The following is a 17,733-nucleotide window of genomic DNA, read 5'->3' on the forward strand; positions in this document are numbered from 1 at the left end:
AATATGACAAGCAGATTAGAGCAGATGTAGGATGCAATAGTTACGTAGAAATGAAAAGGTTAGCACAGGATAGGGTGGCATGGAGAGCTGCATCATACCAGTCTACGGACTGATGACTCAAACACAAACAAAATTATTATTATTATTATTATTTATTACTACTATTGTTAACGCATACCAATTGGTTTTGTTAATAATTTCATTGAACAAATTATCGGTAAAAACCAATTGAAAACTCTTAATTCCGTCTCTGGTTTCATACCTCGCAGTAGTTTGTAGGCTGAAACCGCTGTTAACAGCGATTTCTTGAAATCGGGATCTGTTGATTTGTGATTGTGCCAGCCGTCAACATCAGGTGCATGTTGGGTTACAGTACACAAGCCGACCATCGCCACTTCACTTTTAGGCATCATCAGATGCTATTAGATATATTCATTAGGGTACAAGGAAGGAGTAGAGGTCGAAAATACTGTGGTTTTGTGTGTTACTCGACATATACAACATTGAACAGTAAACTATGTATGCCTAGAAAAGCACATGGAGACCATGTTTGTTAACTATCGCTTGAGCTTTCGTGTGCGTGAGTGGACAGCTGATGGCTACACTGCCATCAAAATAATAGATTTTTGACTCGCTATCAAATAGTATCTGGATTTTGCAAAGTTCCACGCTGAACCAAAAGATGGCAGTACAGTATAGCATCGTGTATTTTGTTGGCTAAAAGACGGCAGACGAGCAGTGGGCGATACAATGTCGTATCGGGTCTCGCCCTTCATGTGACCGGAACGGGAATACCGTAATGTTGGGCCTCTCCTGACAGACGAGGGGTAAGGGCTAAAAGTGATATCATAGAATCTGAGGATGTTCTTGTAGTATGAAACATGTCATATGTTGCAGTGTTCTAAGTGTTATGTTAACTGAGTAGACACTGAGAAAGAATGAGTGATCGCATTAATTTTGTATGTCATGTTTTAAAACGTAATCCACCCTGTGGGTGGGGGTGGTAGAATAACACCCACGGTATTCCCTGCCTGTTGTAAGAGGCGACTAAAAGGGGCCCCTAAAACCGTAAGAGTAGTTAGTAGAGCGTAAAGCCAGTAACATTATTAAAGGGGCCCCTGCTGGAGCTTGTAATTTTGGAGAGTCGGTTGGCGACTACGGGGCCCTTAGCCCTTAGGAGTTAATCCATTGCTATTTAAGGAGATGCAATCCAGAATACGTTCCTCTTTGTTGCATGCTTCTTCACTGATTTGCATTTGGATTTTATTGTTGGTCAAAAATTGTTCTTTACCAACCCCAACAATATTAGGTTCGTGACGACTATGAAGTGTTTCATGCCCTTCGGGATCCTTGTCTTTCTTTGGCCGATACTTTCATTTTTTGAAGTTTCGGACCCCTTCCCATTTCTTCCTCTGATTAGTGTTAATAGAAATGGTTGCCCAGTTGTACTTCCAATAATCACCACCACCCCTTTTTAACAAACTATTATGAAGATGGAGTGTAAAACAATATTAGGAGAATGTTGCAAGTTGCACATATATATCTGTTTGATATTTTAAAGTTTGGTTAAAATCTTAAGAACTGCTATTTTCTTCCTTCTTACTTCTCCTTACCCAAATATTGCTAATTCCTATCACATCCTGTCAATACTTTTAATTACAGTAATAATGGTGAGACTATATTGTTAGCTTTTGTGTCTGTTCAGTAGTTTCAAAGGATATTTTATATTATTTTGGGCCTTTTGTATGTTGCTGACTAGATTACTGGAGGAGCTGGTTTTGTCGGCTCTCATCTTGTTGACCAGCTGATGATAGCAGGCCATGAGGTGATCGTGGCAGACAATTTCTTCACTGGTCGCAAGCGCAATGTAGAACATTGGATCGGTCATGAAAATTTTGAGCTGATCCACCATGACATTGTAAATCCTCTGTTCATCGAGGTGGATGAGATCTACCATTTAGCTAGTCCTGCATCACCACCACATTACATGTACAACCCTGTGAAGACTATCAAGACCAATACTGTTGGCACCATCAACATGTTAGGTGAGGTAATCACACCTTTTACATTTATTATTATAGTAATAATACTGTATTTCACTGCATAATCGTCAAATGATCACTACAGTTTATGAATCCTATGTTCACAATGGTCGGTATTAATGACGTATAATATACAAAATTCTCTTGAAAACGGAAAAAATTAACAAATCCACCTAGTCAATACAGTTCAGTATAGCCTATATTAAGACACACTTAAAAGGTCATGATTAAAAAACTTTGGTACATGTTTCAGCCAAATATTTAGGCCTTCTTCAGCCACATATAAAACAATGAGTAGAAAAACGTTTGATGTTTGGCCGAAACATGTACCAAAGTTTTTAATCACGACCTTTCAAGTGTGTTTTAATATACGTTATATTGAACTGTATTGACTAAGGTGGATTTTAAAATTTTTCCTTTTTCAAGGGAATTTCGTATATTAATCATCACTTGCTCAAATTTTGTTCATAAAGCTGATTAAAATGTAAATGGAACTGCAAGATGTTGCACAACATATGAATAAATAATACCGGTATCGTACGACGCATGGTTTATTGGTAGTTTGACAACGTGGTTGCAAGACATTGTTCAATTTATTCACCCATGACATGTGAGTTCTCATTTGAAATATGTAAGGCTGTTAAGTTACCACTTGTTGGCAACGTCACCAGGAAATACCGGCACTGGACACTTGTTTTCTAGAATGGCTTTCAGAGTTTTGCAACTGGGGTGCACTGGTATCAGAATGCACAGGCAAATGTGGACAAAATGAGTTGCTGAGAATCTGATTCACAAACAAAGTGAATATTTGTTCTTCATCATCATCATCATCATCAGTTAAATGTCTCCAGTTTCCCAGGTGCGGAGCATGAGCGCTCGTATTCAGGTACCATACTTCTTCCTGTACTTGGTTCCAATCCACTCCTCTATGTTCTAGGTCTTTTTTGACTTGTTCGATCCATCTCCTTCGAGGTCTGCTTCTAGGTCTTGTGCTGTCTAAGGTTTTCCCCAACCATTCCTTAGCTACTGAGCAAGAATCCATTCTCATTACATGGCCATACCATTTCAATCCTGATCTGATTATGGTATCACATAACGATTCTCTTATTTGAATCTCTTGGTGAATCCTCTCGTTGTGGACCTCATCTCTCGTGGTTTTTTTTTGTAGCATTGTCCGGGGGAATTTCATTTCTGCAGCTTGGAATCTGATTTTATCTCTGCCTGTGATGATACAAGTTTCAATGCTGTAGGTTGTTATGGGCAAGAAGTAAGCTTGATAAAGTGTTCGTTTGGCTAGTATTGGAATCTGGCTGTCCCAGAGAAGGCTTGTAACCCGACAGTAAAGGATAGCACCTCTTTGAACTCTGTTTGTGGTTTGAGCATTTGATCGGTTATCTTCGGTCAGGATACTACTATTATTTATTTAGCTTATGGCTAGTACATAACTCTACATACAAATATTCAAAAATATAACAAGCAATATAACACCTTAAACAATCAACCAATCTCTAAAACTTAAATCCAAGCTGTCCAACCATTGTACAACCCCGTCAGAAGCTCACACAAACTCCTTCAGCTGACCGGAGTATGACCTCCTAGTGACGGATGGTCTGTTTCCTCTCACCACAGTCGCACGCAGGGGAGGAGCGCATACCCCACATATGCAACAATGACCCACATCGTCCATGATTTGTATGGACTCTGTTGAGAAGAAGCCAAGTTCTTCTGGGGAGATTAAAACCAGGTGGTGGGTGTTGGCGACTAAAGAGGGGCTGCCATTCATCTAGAGCTAAGTTGGTCCACTCCAATTGCCATTCATCAGAACCGTTAAAGTTCCTATTGATGAGTTCCCTAGGATACTACTGGGGTATTGGAAGTGGTTAACTTCTTGCAATTTCTGTCTGTCTACTGTGATATTTGTTCCTGACTTTTGTCTATTGACTGTCATACCAACTGTTTTCTTATGGCTATTTTAAGTCCAAATTCCTTAAAGTGACAATTCCAAGCATTAATCTTTCCTTGAACTTCTTCCTCATTACCTCCCCAAATCACCACATCATCTGCAAATGCAATTGCCTTGAATGTACTGTTCTTGCTGTGCTGTTTCACTCTTTTCATTATCTCATCAATCACTGTGGTAAATAGTAGAGGCGACAAAGTGCTGCCTTGTTGCACTCCTTTACTCGTTACAGACCGGTTTGATTAGCCATTTCTTATCCTTGCACAGCTCTGGCAGTGTTTGTACAATATTTTTACTTTACTGATGAGAGATACTGGAACATTTCTCCTTCTCAAGCAGTCCCAAAGTTTATACCTCAGTATGCTGTCATAGGCTTTTTCTAGGTCCAGAAAGACAAAGATGAAATGTTTTCCATTTTCCCAATGTTTTTCCATTATCATCCTAACAGCAGAAATGAGATCTATTGTTGATCTGTTACTTTGAAACCCGTATTGTTCTCTCTCAAGCTGTGGTTCAGTGATCTTTTGTAATCTTTTCTCTATCACTTTCTCCATCAACTTAAGTCCATGAGACAGGAGTGTGATTCCTCTATAATTGCCACATATCTGTCTATTTCCTTTGTTGAAGAGGGGGACTATACAACCCTTAGTCCAGTCAGTTGGGATTTTTTCTTCATTCCACACAGCATTCATCGCTCTAAATAGCCACTGAAGTCCATGAGTTCCAGAAGCTGTAATTATGTCTGAGTTCACCTCATCAAGGCCAGGTGATCTGTCTTTGCTCATACTGTTCAGAGCATTTTCAATCTCAGACCAAGTCTATGGGGATTCACTTTTTCCAGCCTTGTTCCCAGTATCCAATTCCAAATCTTCTTGAGTGATTTCTGCTGGGTCCATTATACAAGGAAGAAAAATACCTTCTCATCTCTTCCCGAATGTCTTCCTCTCTCCACGTTATAATTCCATGACCTCTTTTCCAATGTTTTAATTGGTATATGAATAGTTCTTTTGTTTTTCACAATTCTGTACAGAAGTTTCTTATTTCCTTTACTGTCTTCTCCTAATTTGTCAGTAAATTCAAGACAGTTTTTCTCCAACTCAGATTTAATTACTCTCTTTGCTCTGAGTTTTAGGTCACTATACTTCTGTTCTAGTTCTTTCATTTTTACGTAATCCTTGTCTGCGCCTTTCTGTTTCCCTTTATCTCTTTCTCGTCTTGCCGTATTCGTATCTTTTATGGCTTGGTGAACAGAATCATTCCACCAAGAAGTTTCCTTTTCTTTTGGTATATAACCTGTTTTTTTCTACAATATCAACAGTTGAGCTCACAAGTATTTTCTTGAATTGGGTCCATTCCTTTTCTCCTGTTTCTATCTCATCTGTCGGGAGCTGGTCACGGATCCTTCTTTTGTATTCTTTCTTTTTTTCATGTTCATCCAATTTCCACACCCTTATTTTGGGTTTTTGCCTAGTCCTCAACATTTTCCACTGGGATGTTTCTAAAGGTTGCCATCAGTAATCTGTGGTCATTGTCCAAGCTTTCTCCTGGCAATACTTTTACATCGGTGATAAACCGGCTTCCTTATCAGAGATAATATAATTGATTAAAGATTTCTGCTGTCCATCCCAGCTGTATGTTGTTACTTTAGGGCTGGGTCTTTTCTTGAAGAAGGTGTTTTTAATTATGAGGTTATTTCTTAAACAGAAGTCCAGCAGGTCTTCACCTTCTTGATTCCTGTTTCCAAACCCATTTGGACCAATGACATGTTTATACCGTGTTCTATCAACACGAACTTGTGCATTCAAATCTCCCATCACAATTATATTATTCTCTTCAATATGCTCTTCCAGTTCATCCAGGAATGTGTCTTTCTCTTCTTGAGTACACCCAGATTGAGGGGCATATACTTGGATTATGGTTGAGACCTCTTTCTCTATTTTCCATCTTAGCTTAATTGTTCTATCATTGACATGTTCTGCACCTGACACTATGTCACTGTTCTTACTGATGACAAATGCTACGCCATTACGGGGTTCCTTTTCGTGTCCATGCCGATAGATCTTATAACCCTTCCTCACCTTTACCTTTCCATTTTGTCTCACTCAATCCTAGAATATCAGACTTTCTCATTTCCATTATGTCCACTGGTTCTTCACATTTTCCTGTCAATGTTCCAGTTTTTGTTTTACTCTTTCTCATGTAGATTTTCCTCTTAGCATATCCTCGTTGATTATCATCGGGCTGCCAGCCGTCGTACCTAGCAGAAGTATGTGAAGATGTTGTCATATTCAGGACTTGAATTCCATTGCATTCGAGGCTCTTTTTAGTTTTGTTCTTGTCAGTGGTAAACTTCAAAATGAATGTAAGGTACTCTCATGGAAGCATAGACTGCTCTGGAATATACCGTTCAGATATATGTGTTCGTCAGTGGTGTGAGTACTGTAGGTGTGTGTGTGAGAATTTAAGTTTTATTTTGTTTTTTGGTGTGTTTGTAGAAATATTTTCAGATTGGAGAAACATTTTGCTGAACTGTTGGAAATAAATTACGAATTTTGATTTGGGTTATTTTAGTTATTTTGATTTATATACTAGAGTATTATGTGCACCTTCAACTTGTATCAAATTCAATTATAACTTAATTTTTTTAGTAATTCAGATACTGTTATTAAACATTTTTCACATAATGGTCGCACCCTAATATTTTTTTCAAAAATTTTGGTCTATAAAAATGTGGCGATTATGCGGTGAAATGCGGTACTTCAGCTTCTGAAGTGTGATATCGTAATCCTAGTTCTGTATAATCCCTATTTCCTTCTTGTGTAAAAGTTGTCTTTAACTTTTGTTCCAGGCCTGGCAAAGAGAGTTGGGGCTAGAGTACTGATTGCCAGCACTTCAGAAGTGTACGGTGACCCTGAAGTTCATCCACAGCCAGAAACTTACTGGGGTCATGTGAATCCTATTGGTGAGCTTACTCTTGCTTTGGAATCTGACATGTTCTGTTCTCTTTTCCTTTTAGCTGTCTCTTGTGATTCTTTGGTGGACAGGCCATTCCATTGCCTACAAAGTTTATTAACCCTCAACTGGTATCATACGTCTGCGAGATGGCTGCTCAACTTTCTGACGGCCATCCCCTCTCATTCCGGGGTCCTAATTCTTTCTCCATTTGTGTACCTTTCCGTTGGAGCATTGATTTCATGCTGTGAAGGTAGTGTACCGTTCGCTCTGTTTGATCTTCAGTAAAAGCGCAGTAAGTTCGCCGTGCTATCTCACAGACATATGATACCAGTTATGTAACTATCGTTCGTGAGGCTTGTTAATCAATATTTTGGGTTTATTGTGAATAATGTTTAATATAATATTGTTTTTACCGACTGTGCTTTGTAATTAGTTCGTACAGTATGGAGCTACGATGAGGTCCATCTCAACAATCAGAATAGTCTGACAATGTGGAAACACAAACTAGTTATTCTTACCGAGGTCTAAATGCAAATCAATCAAACTTTGAAATTAGTTTAGAAGAATTGATTAATGAAATGTAAGAGGTTAGTGATATTGATCTGGATTACAATATAGAAAGGTATGACAAAACGGATTTAGAACAGGAAGTGGATGATAATGATGGAGGGGAGGACATAGAAACAGGTGAAAATGAACTAACACACATGAATTTTGGACATCAAAATGTGAATTCATGCTTTGAGTTTTCCAGCAATTTTGATTCTTTCTTCAATTCTACGTTCTTTATAAAAGGGCTGACATAGCAGAAAAGTAAGGATTGAAAGTTTGTTTCTAGATTTTTAACAAAAATACTAAGGTCCACTTTTCCAGTGCTACTTTTTAGTATTTTTGTATTTTCTTCTGCATTTGTAATTTTTTTATTCTAAGTTTTGCTGTGACATGTTTGAAAACATATGTTCCAACCAGTTACTGTAAGTTCTATAAAAACAACAAAAAGTAAGAAAATATTGTATAATTTAATAGTACATTCCAGTAGCCTGACAAACACTGTGATACCAGTTACGTTACAAAATTCTATGATACCAGTTGAGGGATAATAATACAATAGAACTTGATTAATTCAGATATCTTCAATTAGAATTTGTGAATAATTTGAACTTTTCTCGTGTTCCCTTGACATTTCTGTATTTTTTTAGCATTCCTGTAAAGTGAAATGTTAAAAATTTTGTTATATTTAATATTATACTGTATTGTTTAACTAGCTGATGTACCCTTGTGTCGCTACGGAATTCTACACTGTATACAGAAGTATCATAAGTAGTGTACACATTGTGAGTGAGATTGCATTAAATTGCATAGCTCTTAACGTTACTCCAATTTTTGAAGTCTTGTATTATGTAAGTATTTTCCAGCTCTGTGCTAACTCGTTTGGTCCAAGGAGTTTTGAGTTTGATTCTCAGCTGGGTTGGGGATTTTAAACCTTCATTGGGTATTTCCTTTAGTTCAGGGACTGGATGTTTGTGCCCGTCTCCAACATTAGATTTCATCCGCGGACACGCAGGTTCCCCATGGGTGTCAACTCGGAAGACTTGCACCAGGCCTCTTCGGAGCCCACACCATTATTATTATTATTATTATTATTATTATTATTATTATTATTATTATTATTATTATTATTATTTATCATCATCATCTTGTGAAGTAGGCATCTTTTGAAACCGAAAAGGGAATAGATGAATGAGAAACCAAGGAAAAGTAATTGTTGAAGAAAAAAGTGGAATGGCTTGTTTTTGAATCAATTGAACAATTATTCATTTCATTTAGTACTATTTGACAAATAGATGCTGTTGTCAAAACGAGCTCGTGATCTAATGGAATTGTAGGTCATAGTATAGTTGATATTCTTTCTTACTTTTCTGTTTCTGCTTTGGCATTTACAATTGTTTTCTTCTGTGTGGTTGCTAGTTATGAATACATTTTCTGTTTAGTAAGTTAATTAATCTTTTAAAGTAGCTTTATCTTTTAGGGCCAAGGGCCTGCTATGATGAGGGGAAGAGAGTGTCGGAGACATTGAGTTACGCTTATGCCAAGCAGGAGCACGTGGACGTGAGAGTAGCAAGAATATTCAACACCTATGGTCCGAGGATGCATATGAATGATGGGAGAGTAGTCTCTAACTTCATCCTGCAAGCCCTCAGGAATGAAACAATCACTGTAAGTATTTTATTTGGAAACTGAAATATAACGTCAAAGATAGGAAGGCGAATACCAGGCGAGTTGGCCGTGTAGTTACGAGCGCGCAGCTATGAGCTTGCATCCAGGAGATAGTGGATTCGAATCCCGTTGTTGGCAGCCCTGAAGATGGATTTACGTGGTTTCCCATTTTCGCACCAGGTAAATGCTGGGGCTGTACCTTACGGCCATGGCTGCTTCCTTTCCTATCCCATCGTCGCCATGAGACCTATCTTATCGCAGGCAGGCCTGGCGGACCACTCATATTTACACATTATCTCCTCCTCTTTGTCCTATCGCTTGTTCTCTTCCACCAGTCTTTCCCAATATCAGTCTAAGGTTTGTTCATGTTGTCTGTTCCAACTTTTCCTTGGTTTACCTAGTTGTCTCTTCCTGCAGAGGACTGATTCCGGCAGCTTCATAGGCCGTCTCTTTGTACTCATTTGTGTAACGACCTGCCCACGAGGTGTTTACTTCTCATGCTGCTTATAATGTTTGGATCTTTATACATTTCATCTGGATTATGATTATCCTCCACTCCTTAGTTGTTGCGCCCTTTATTGCTTTGAAGATCTTTTGCAAGACTTTCCGTAAATAAATGGGAAGATTCTTGTAATCCTGTTACTGAGCTAGTTGGTCGTGCGGTTAGGGTTGCACAGCTGTGAGCTAGCATTTGGGAAATACAGTGGAACCTCAATTCTCCGTTTTTGGAGAGACCCCGGAAAAAAAAGTACAACACGGGAAAACGGAAAATCCGGGAATGAATGAACCATCAACAATTTGGCTAAACATCAAGGAAATGAAATATGCATAATAATCTTATAAACACCCCTAAACCAAACAAAACTACAACCCCAGTGGGCCTTCTGCCTACCAAGCGACTGATGCTCGGTCCGAAGGCCTGCAGATTACGAGGTGATGCACGGTCAGTGTGACGAATCCTTTCGGCCGTTATTCCTGGCTCTTTAGACCGGGGTCGCCATCTCACCATTAAACAGCTCCTGAGCTAAAGGTAATTGTAGAACCAAGTGAACTTGGAACCAGCTCTTATATCCAGGTAAAAATGCCTGACCTGGCCGGGCATCGAACCTGGGCCGTCCGGGTGAGAGGCAGGCAAGTTAGACCATGGGGCTGGCTTCAAAGATTAATTACCGGTACGTGACTTAAAAATCTCAAAACTTTACATTCAGTTTTACCAGGGAAACTTTGTCAGTTTCCTCTGAAAACATCTTTCAGTTCAGCAACTTTGATCAGCCAAACTCTTCGAAAAATCTAAAACCCGTAATGCCAAGACAAACAAAATCAACCGCAAGTAGTTTTTAATTCTGTAATCTAATAAAATAAAGCATATTAGATACAAAAGCGCCGAACATGATGACACAATCCCTTTTTTTCTTATCTTCCATTGTAATTTGGTCATCGGTATACTGTTCATAATCAGTTGATGGAAATCTTGTACTGCGTAAATTAGGCCTACATCAACTTTTAAAGGTTATGTTGAACTCGATAATACAGTATGGTTTCGAATGTAAGTATTGATTCTCAAGTTCTCGAATGCACTATATTCAATTCTGCCCATCACTAATCACATTCAAATTTGAAAAAGAAAAAATATCGTTAACACTTCCGAAATTACGGTTATTCGCGACCTTGAGCTCAGCTGGAAAGCGCGCTCGCTGTACAAGTTGGTACAAGTGCAAAATGATACAAAGTTTATAAATGTAACGTGTGCAAATGAAACGACTGCGGTTTTTATAACATTTTAACACAAAAACGTGGAATTCCCAGTCTTATATTAGGACCAAAACTGCAATAGGCAATCCCAAAACCTCCCATGGCTTTAAGTATGTAAGGTGCAACATTTGTCTGATCTCGATAACATAATCGTATACGATAATGTTGAAATACTAAATCTGTGTTGCTTAAGAAGGAGCATTTTTGATTCCTGCCTGAAAGCCCAGTGACTATACAGTGCCCTGAGGGAAGTGCCGAAAACCTGTTCGGCAACACACTCGGAAAAAAAAAAAACGAAAAAAACAAGCATCTAACCCTGGCGATAATGTAGACATTTTGCAAGTACGAATATTTGAAGAAACTCGTTCCGCCTTCAAGTAGAACTGCCAAAATGCTCTCTGTCTCCTTCCAATTGTTGTGGGCATTCTCTGCTTTATGATTTCCGAGGATTATCTAAACAATACCACCCGAATGCGATGCTAAGATGATCCCTTATTCAAGTTCACCGCCGATCGCTTTTCCGGTACAGTACTTCCTCAAATTACCGCAATGACTGAACGTTAACATCATGATCCGTAAGTATGCCGTAGCAGTCCTTTCATGAGATACAGTTTCTTGAAAAACGCGTGATCAAGGATTTAGCTTTGATGGGAACGAAATTTCTGGACGGTTGATCCGGGAAATAGTTTCTTGGAGGAACGGATAATGCAGGATTTTTAAAACATGATTTAATTAGGATGCTTGTGGGACCACGTAATTTGAACGAATAATATGGGAAAACGTAGTTTCCAGGAACGTGTAATCAAGATTCTACTGTAGTGTGTTTGAACCCCAATGTCAGCAGCCCTGAAGTGGTTTTTCGTGGTTTCCCATTTTCACACCAGGCTGTACCTTAATTAAGGCCACGGCTACTTCCTTCCCACTCCTAGCCGTTTCTTAACCCATCATCGCAATAAGACCTATCTGTGTCGGTGCAACATAAAGCAAATTGGAGACTTTATATGTGATTTTCTTGAGGTAACCTTACCACAGTCTCATGGCAAGACTTGCCAGGGTAAGGAAACAACTTGATCTGGTGAGAAATATTGATTTTTTTAATATCTTAGTGCCATCTTTTAGGCTGATCCTCAAAGTACAGTAGCATCAACAGCAGTGAATGTACTGGGAAGTCTCTAAGGAGGCTCGTGATGCAGGTGACATGCATAAACAAATAATTCTGCTAATTCTGTCTTGAGTAAAACTAACGGCAAATGCTTAAATAATAAAGTAAAAAAAAATATATATTCTGACGTGTCATATCTAGGTGACTGTCGCATATCGTTGCTTAAGAATGGAAATTTTATATTTGCAATTTAGTCTACAGATAGGCCTACCATGTAGGTGCAAAATGAAAGTCTTAAAAGAAAATATTTTTTTACTGATCAGTATGATTATTATAAAATTCAATTTGTAATTTGGACAATTTTTTTTTCCATCTCTGTGTAGGGCATTTTTTTCACTCTTCTGAAAAATAATGTTTTTGTTACGTACTGTGGTCACCTGACGAGCCTTGTGCGTGCGGCGTAAGGAGTGCGGAGGGTGACCACGGCTGCTGCGCATGCGCCTATCTCGTCTCAAGGCGTAACAAGAAACATTGGTTCTGTCCGTGGTAATTCTTGTGAACTAAGGTGCTGCTGGGAAGTTTCAAATTGGTAGTGCAATTGCGATTGAATTACACATTTACTGTAAGTACTGCATAATGAACAGTTTAATAATGAACACGCATCTCTTTCAGAGAGCTCGCACTGTTCATACAACTAAATGTTTGTAGCTTAGTATAATAACTCTGTTACTCATGCCATACCTACAAGCTGCCGTGACTTCTCGTGAGATGCAGATAGTACAAGGTGTCCATTTTTAAGCAATGAAGTTATTAATAGTTATTTTTCTTATTTCTCTGTCAACATATTTCATATGTGCAAGACAGATTTTTTTTTTTAATATCTTAATTTTGTTGTATTATAGGTATATGGGCATGGTAAACAAACACGTTCCTTCCAATATGTGTCTGATCTTGTTGATGGTCTCATCGCTCTGATGGCTTCCAACTACTCTTTACCTGTCAATCTTGGGAATCCTACAGAACACACAATTGAAGGTAAATACAAATTTAGAAAATGTCGGGGCATCATTTTACCTCAAGATCTTAAGTAAAAATGTTTTTGTTTGTCAATCTCTTTGTTTTTTAAAAATGTTTTTGTTTGTCATTCTCTTTGTTTTGTTGATAATTCTCTCTCTCCCTTTTCTTTCTCCATATATTAAAATTAACTTTACATTTGTTAGTTGTATTTGGTCTGTAGTCTGGCATGGCAGACCCTTGTAATATATCTCTTGCAACCCTTTATCTATAAAACCACTGAACATATTGACTCTGACATAAAATTGATGTTGGTTGACAAATAAACTTCATTAAACAAAGTGAAGCTGCTCCATTACAGAAATACAATGTTATTATTCAGATTACTGTTCAGTTATATTACAAAACAAAAAAACCATAATTACATGCATTCATTTTCATTACAGTTATGCCTTTTAATATTCAGTCAAGTGCGGCCAGTATCCAGTATTCGGGTGATAGTGGGTTCAAACCCCCCTGTCGGCAGCCCTGAAGATGGTTTTCTGTGGTTTCCCATTTTCACACCAGGCAAATGCTGGGGCTGTACCTTAATTAAGGCCACGGCCACTTCCTTCCCTGTCCTAGCCCTTTCCTGTCCCATCGTCGTCATAAGACCTATCTGTGTCAGTGCGACATAAAGAAAAAATAAATAAATAAATAAATAAATAAATAAATAAATAAATAAAAAAAAATTCAGTCTGCAACCTTTTGAACTAATTAAGTGCCCCCAGAGTCATGTATTTTCCACTAGCTCTCTTGACTTTAGTTACTTCCACACCTCTTCTCTTCAAACCATTGTAAACCAAGTCTAACCCTTACTTTCTTGGTCTTCCTCCGCTTCTCTCACCCTGTATGTCCGAGTACGCTGTTTTTCTAGGTAATCCAAACTCCATTATTCGCCTTAGATGACCACTGAAGCTGGTTTATACGCACAGGGTCATCCATCATGTGTATTCCTAACTTAGCCTTTATCTCCTCTGAAAAAGAACAAATATAAAGATAATTTTGTCCAGGAATTTGCTTCTGTCTTACAGAATACCTTTGATCGCAGTTGCAAGCCCCTGGCATTAGCTTTTCTGCACGATTTGATTTCACTTACTACCATCCTAGGAGAATATACATCCTAAATACTAGAAATGATCAACTTGTTCCAGGTCTGACCTGACCTCTTAGATTTATTCCCCTCTGAGATCACTTTGTTGTAGTTCTATTGTTAAAAAGTTTTTAAAATGTTAAAGAAATTTACGTATTACGGCCATAAGAAGGAAATCACTTGAGCAGAGTGAACTGACCTGAAATAAGTAAATTAAGGGAGAAATATTTTGTCCGTCACTTACCGAGACATCCTCACCATTATCGAACCAGCTGCAGCTGTTCAACTTAATGACAAAGTAAACCGGACGACAGTAGGCTGTATTGCTTAGTACAACCCTAGACAGGATGGGCGGAATCAGCCAGCGGCCAGCCAGTTAGATTGCTCCAGAGGGTACAGTTTAAACAGGCTATGCTAACTCAAGCTTCGTGAAGGTTCAAAGTTCTACGTCACTGAAATAGGAAGTTCTATAATATGGATCATTCGATATTGACAGGTGTTAGCACAGGGGTCCCCACAAGTCTGCTCCACTTTAAACACTGCATCTAGCACTGATATTCAAAATGCACGGTGCAGTGTTCATAACAAAGTAACACTGGTTTTGACTGTAAAAATTCATGTTTCCAGCATTCTGAAATTCTTGTTAATCACTAGGACAATTTTTTTCTGAATATGGGCAGTATTGGCCTGAAGTGTACATTTATATTTTAGATTTATAGATTGGAGTGTTAAATTCACTTTTCTTGTTGGTTTAGAATTTGCTGTAATGATCAAGGAATTAGTTGGAGGTCCAAGCAAAATTGAACAAGTGGCCGCTGTGGAAGATGACCCTCAGAGACGTAAACCAGACATAACTCGTGCCAGAACATTCCTCAGTTGGGAACCCAAGGCAAGTTATATCTTACTCTCATTTTGAAAAACATTGGTAAGTTTCATGCTAGTGCAAAAGTGTACTATGTGCACTGCAGGAGAAGTTGTTTTATTTTTATAGTTAATAAATCATCGAGTAAAACCTTGTTAATTTGAAGTCGTTGGGACACAAAAACCAGACTCCGAATTATGTGATTTTGAGTTAACCACCAACACGTGAGACTATACAGATTTCACCCAGAGAACCAGTCGTGATGTAAAAATAAGCACGTGCTTGGGTTAACGTTTATTGGTTAGTGCTGCCGCGGGACATGAAACTAGTTCGTTAGCCACATCATGGCTAATGCGTTCCTAGATGCAAAATGTCCAAAATATAATTCCTCAAATAATTTAAGTCAGAGAAATGTACAAAAAACTATTTGTATTCAATGTTATTTATTATAAACAAGCATTTCAAATTGAAGAGCACCAGGGATGCATGCGCTCATGCTTGACCCGCCATTTTGTTAAGTTGTGAACTTGGGAAGCAAGCAGATACAGTGCGTGAGTAACTGAGTGAGACATTACTTGTTCTTGTGCAATGTGGATCACCGAGTTGAGTTCGTTTAGCATCGCAAAGGGAAAACTTTGAAAAGTGGTATTTATTTATTTAATTCGTGTCAGAGTGTTGAGAAACTTAAAAAATATGAATAAGGTATTATATACAAATAAAACAGAATACATTTTATGTCACAAAACATGTTTCACACAATGTCTGCCCAGAAATGGGCAACAGAAATTCCCTCTTCAGTGGCTTGAATCAAGTCTTGAAGTGTACAACGAACAGGGCAGGACTGACAGTCATACAGGTGTTGGGTAGTTTGTTGCTCCCCACAATCGCAGAAGTCTGACTGATCTTTCAGATAACCCCATTTTTTAAGGTTATCCTTGGATTTACCTACTCCACTCCTCAAACGAAAAGTGGTGAGAAGGCAATTGCATCGAATGTGTTTCATAAATTTTGTAAGAAATACCCGAATTTAGCTTTAAAGGATTTGTGAAGCTGACATCCAAGTTCAATTGTGTTTCGGAGTGGAGCATTATAACCATGCGCAGCGAACGACTGCACAGAGGATTGGTAAGAATACCTGGGAAATCGAAGAAGCGCCGACTTGGAAGGCGTTCATCCTTTATCATATTCTGATTAGGTAAAGTACTGTACATTTTATTGTTTTAATATTGCCTTTTCTATGCTATAAGTTCCTCGCTAGAATTTCATTTGATTAGAATATTAAATTTGTGAAGTTTTACTTATACACGCTTTTATGGTTGATTTATTACATATTTACGTTTCGGCCATAAATTCAAATCTACCTTTCTTTTCTGATATGTTAAATATCGAGATGCCATTTATAATTCATTGTTGTTTATTTCTCGCGGACAGTGAGTATAATTTGTGCCGTGATCCGCATCACAATTGCTTGTCAACTACATGTTGACGTCAGTTGTATCCGGCAACAGTCAGTGTAGGGCTAATCTTGATGTAATCGCCGGTATCAAGCGAAGTAATGACAGTTTCAAGACTGCCCACGTGGTTCCTGTCATGTGTCTGGGAGTAGCCCAGTGATTCTCCAATCAGCGCTTAAACCGCGGATGGATACATACATACGGATACACATTTTTCTTTGTTTATATGAGGTTCGGTTCTCTCGGTGACGGGAGTATAGGTCCCTGCCTGAACTTAGCTGTCCTTCACACTGGCCTACTGATGTGGAGGATACCCACCCCGCCAGAAAAATTACTCAAGTGAAGGATTTTTAAAACAAATCCATCATTTTGAAGTAGTAGAATGGCATAAAACTATTTTTAAAATGATAATTCCTCAAGTGCATGATAATTCAAAATAAATCGGAAGTCACTGTTCATATTGATTACTAATTGATGGCGAACAAGATGACGGCTAGAGTAGACACGCACAAGCTTAGTGTTGCTGCAGTTTGTGTGGTTTGTAGTAATAATCAAAGTTGTTGTGCTTTACAGTTCTCTGCACGCTTCTATTCGAGTTAAGGAATCGGTGTGTGCAAGTGAAAAAGTGAGTTCTCCATTTGCATGGCTATTAGCAGAGAGAAACTACTACATTCCGGTGTTCTCTCTGACGGATCTACCACCTCCTACCCTGGTACCATAACACATCAACACAATACACGACATACACGTGCAGATACTTACCTCACCTACCTCTCTTCATAAATTGCCGTGGATGGACTGGAACGAACTAAAACAGTTCGGAGCTGGACCCGTACGTAGACAAAAGGGGAGCGAAAGGAGAGAAAGGCAAGAACCCGTAACCCCTATGAATAAAAGAAAGGATAAAAAGAAAATGGGGTTTACTACAAACACACACAATATTAAAATGAAAGCAAGAATGGGAAGCTGCATTAAAAGTTACTTACATAATTGCAGACAAATAGAACATCAAGTAGGATCTCGTTCAGTGACATAGTAAGTTTTGTGTTCCATGGCGACAGTACACACAATCGCACTATTCACTTCTGTATGACCACATAAAAAAGCAAACTTGTTTCAGAAAAATAATGTGATGTGGAACACATTATTGAAGGAATCAGAAAATGGAACCACGAAAGGGATAATGCAGTCGTACAATTGCTGACCTCGCACATATCAGCAGTTAGCATCCGTGCTCCAAACG

At 38.5% G+C, this 17,733-nt stretch overlaps 1 protein-coding gene across 2 annotated transcripts in view; it reads left to right on the top strand.

Annotated features, from left to right (window-relative positions):
* Positions 1-17,733, top strand: part of Uxs (UDP-xylose synthase) — a 53,894-nt gene that overhangs the window by 9,956 nt on the left and 26,205 nt on the right. For both annotated transcript variants that reach the window (XM_068230416.1, XM_068230417.1), the window contains 5 exons: positions 1,760-2,045; positions 6,851-6,964; positions 8,987-9,174; positions 12,931-13,063; positions 14,930-15,063. In XM_068230416.1, coding sequence (XP_068086517.1) covers positions 1,760-2,045; positions 6,851-6,964; positions 8,987-9,174; positions 12,931-13,063; positions 14,930-15,063 — 855 coding nt within the window. The remainder of the gene's footprint in view (positions 1-1,759; positions 2,046-6,850; positions 6,965-8,986; positions 9,175-12,930; positions 13,064-14,929; positions 15,064-17,733) is intronic.

Source organism: Anabrus simplex, chromosome 14 (assembly GCF_040414725.1).
Source record: "Anabrus simplex isolate iqAnaSimp1 chromosome 14, ASM4041472v1, whole genome shotgun sequence".
Classification (NCBI taxonomy): Eukaryota; Metazoa; Arthropoda; class Insecta; order Orthoptera; family Tettigoniidae; genus Anabrus; species Anabrus simplex.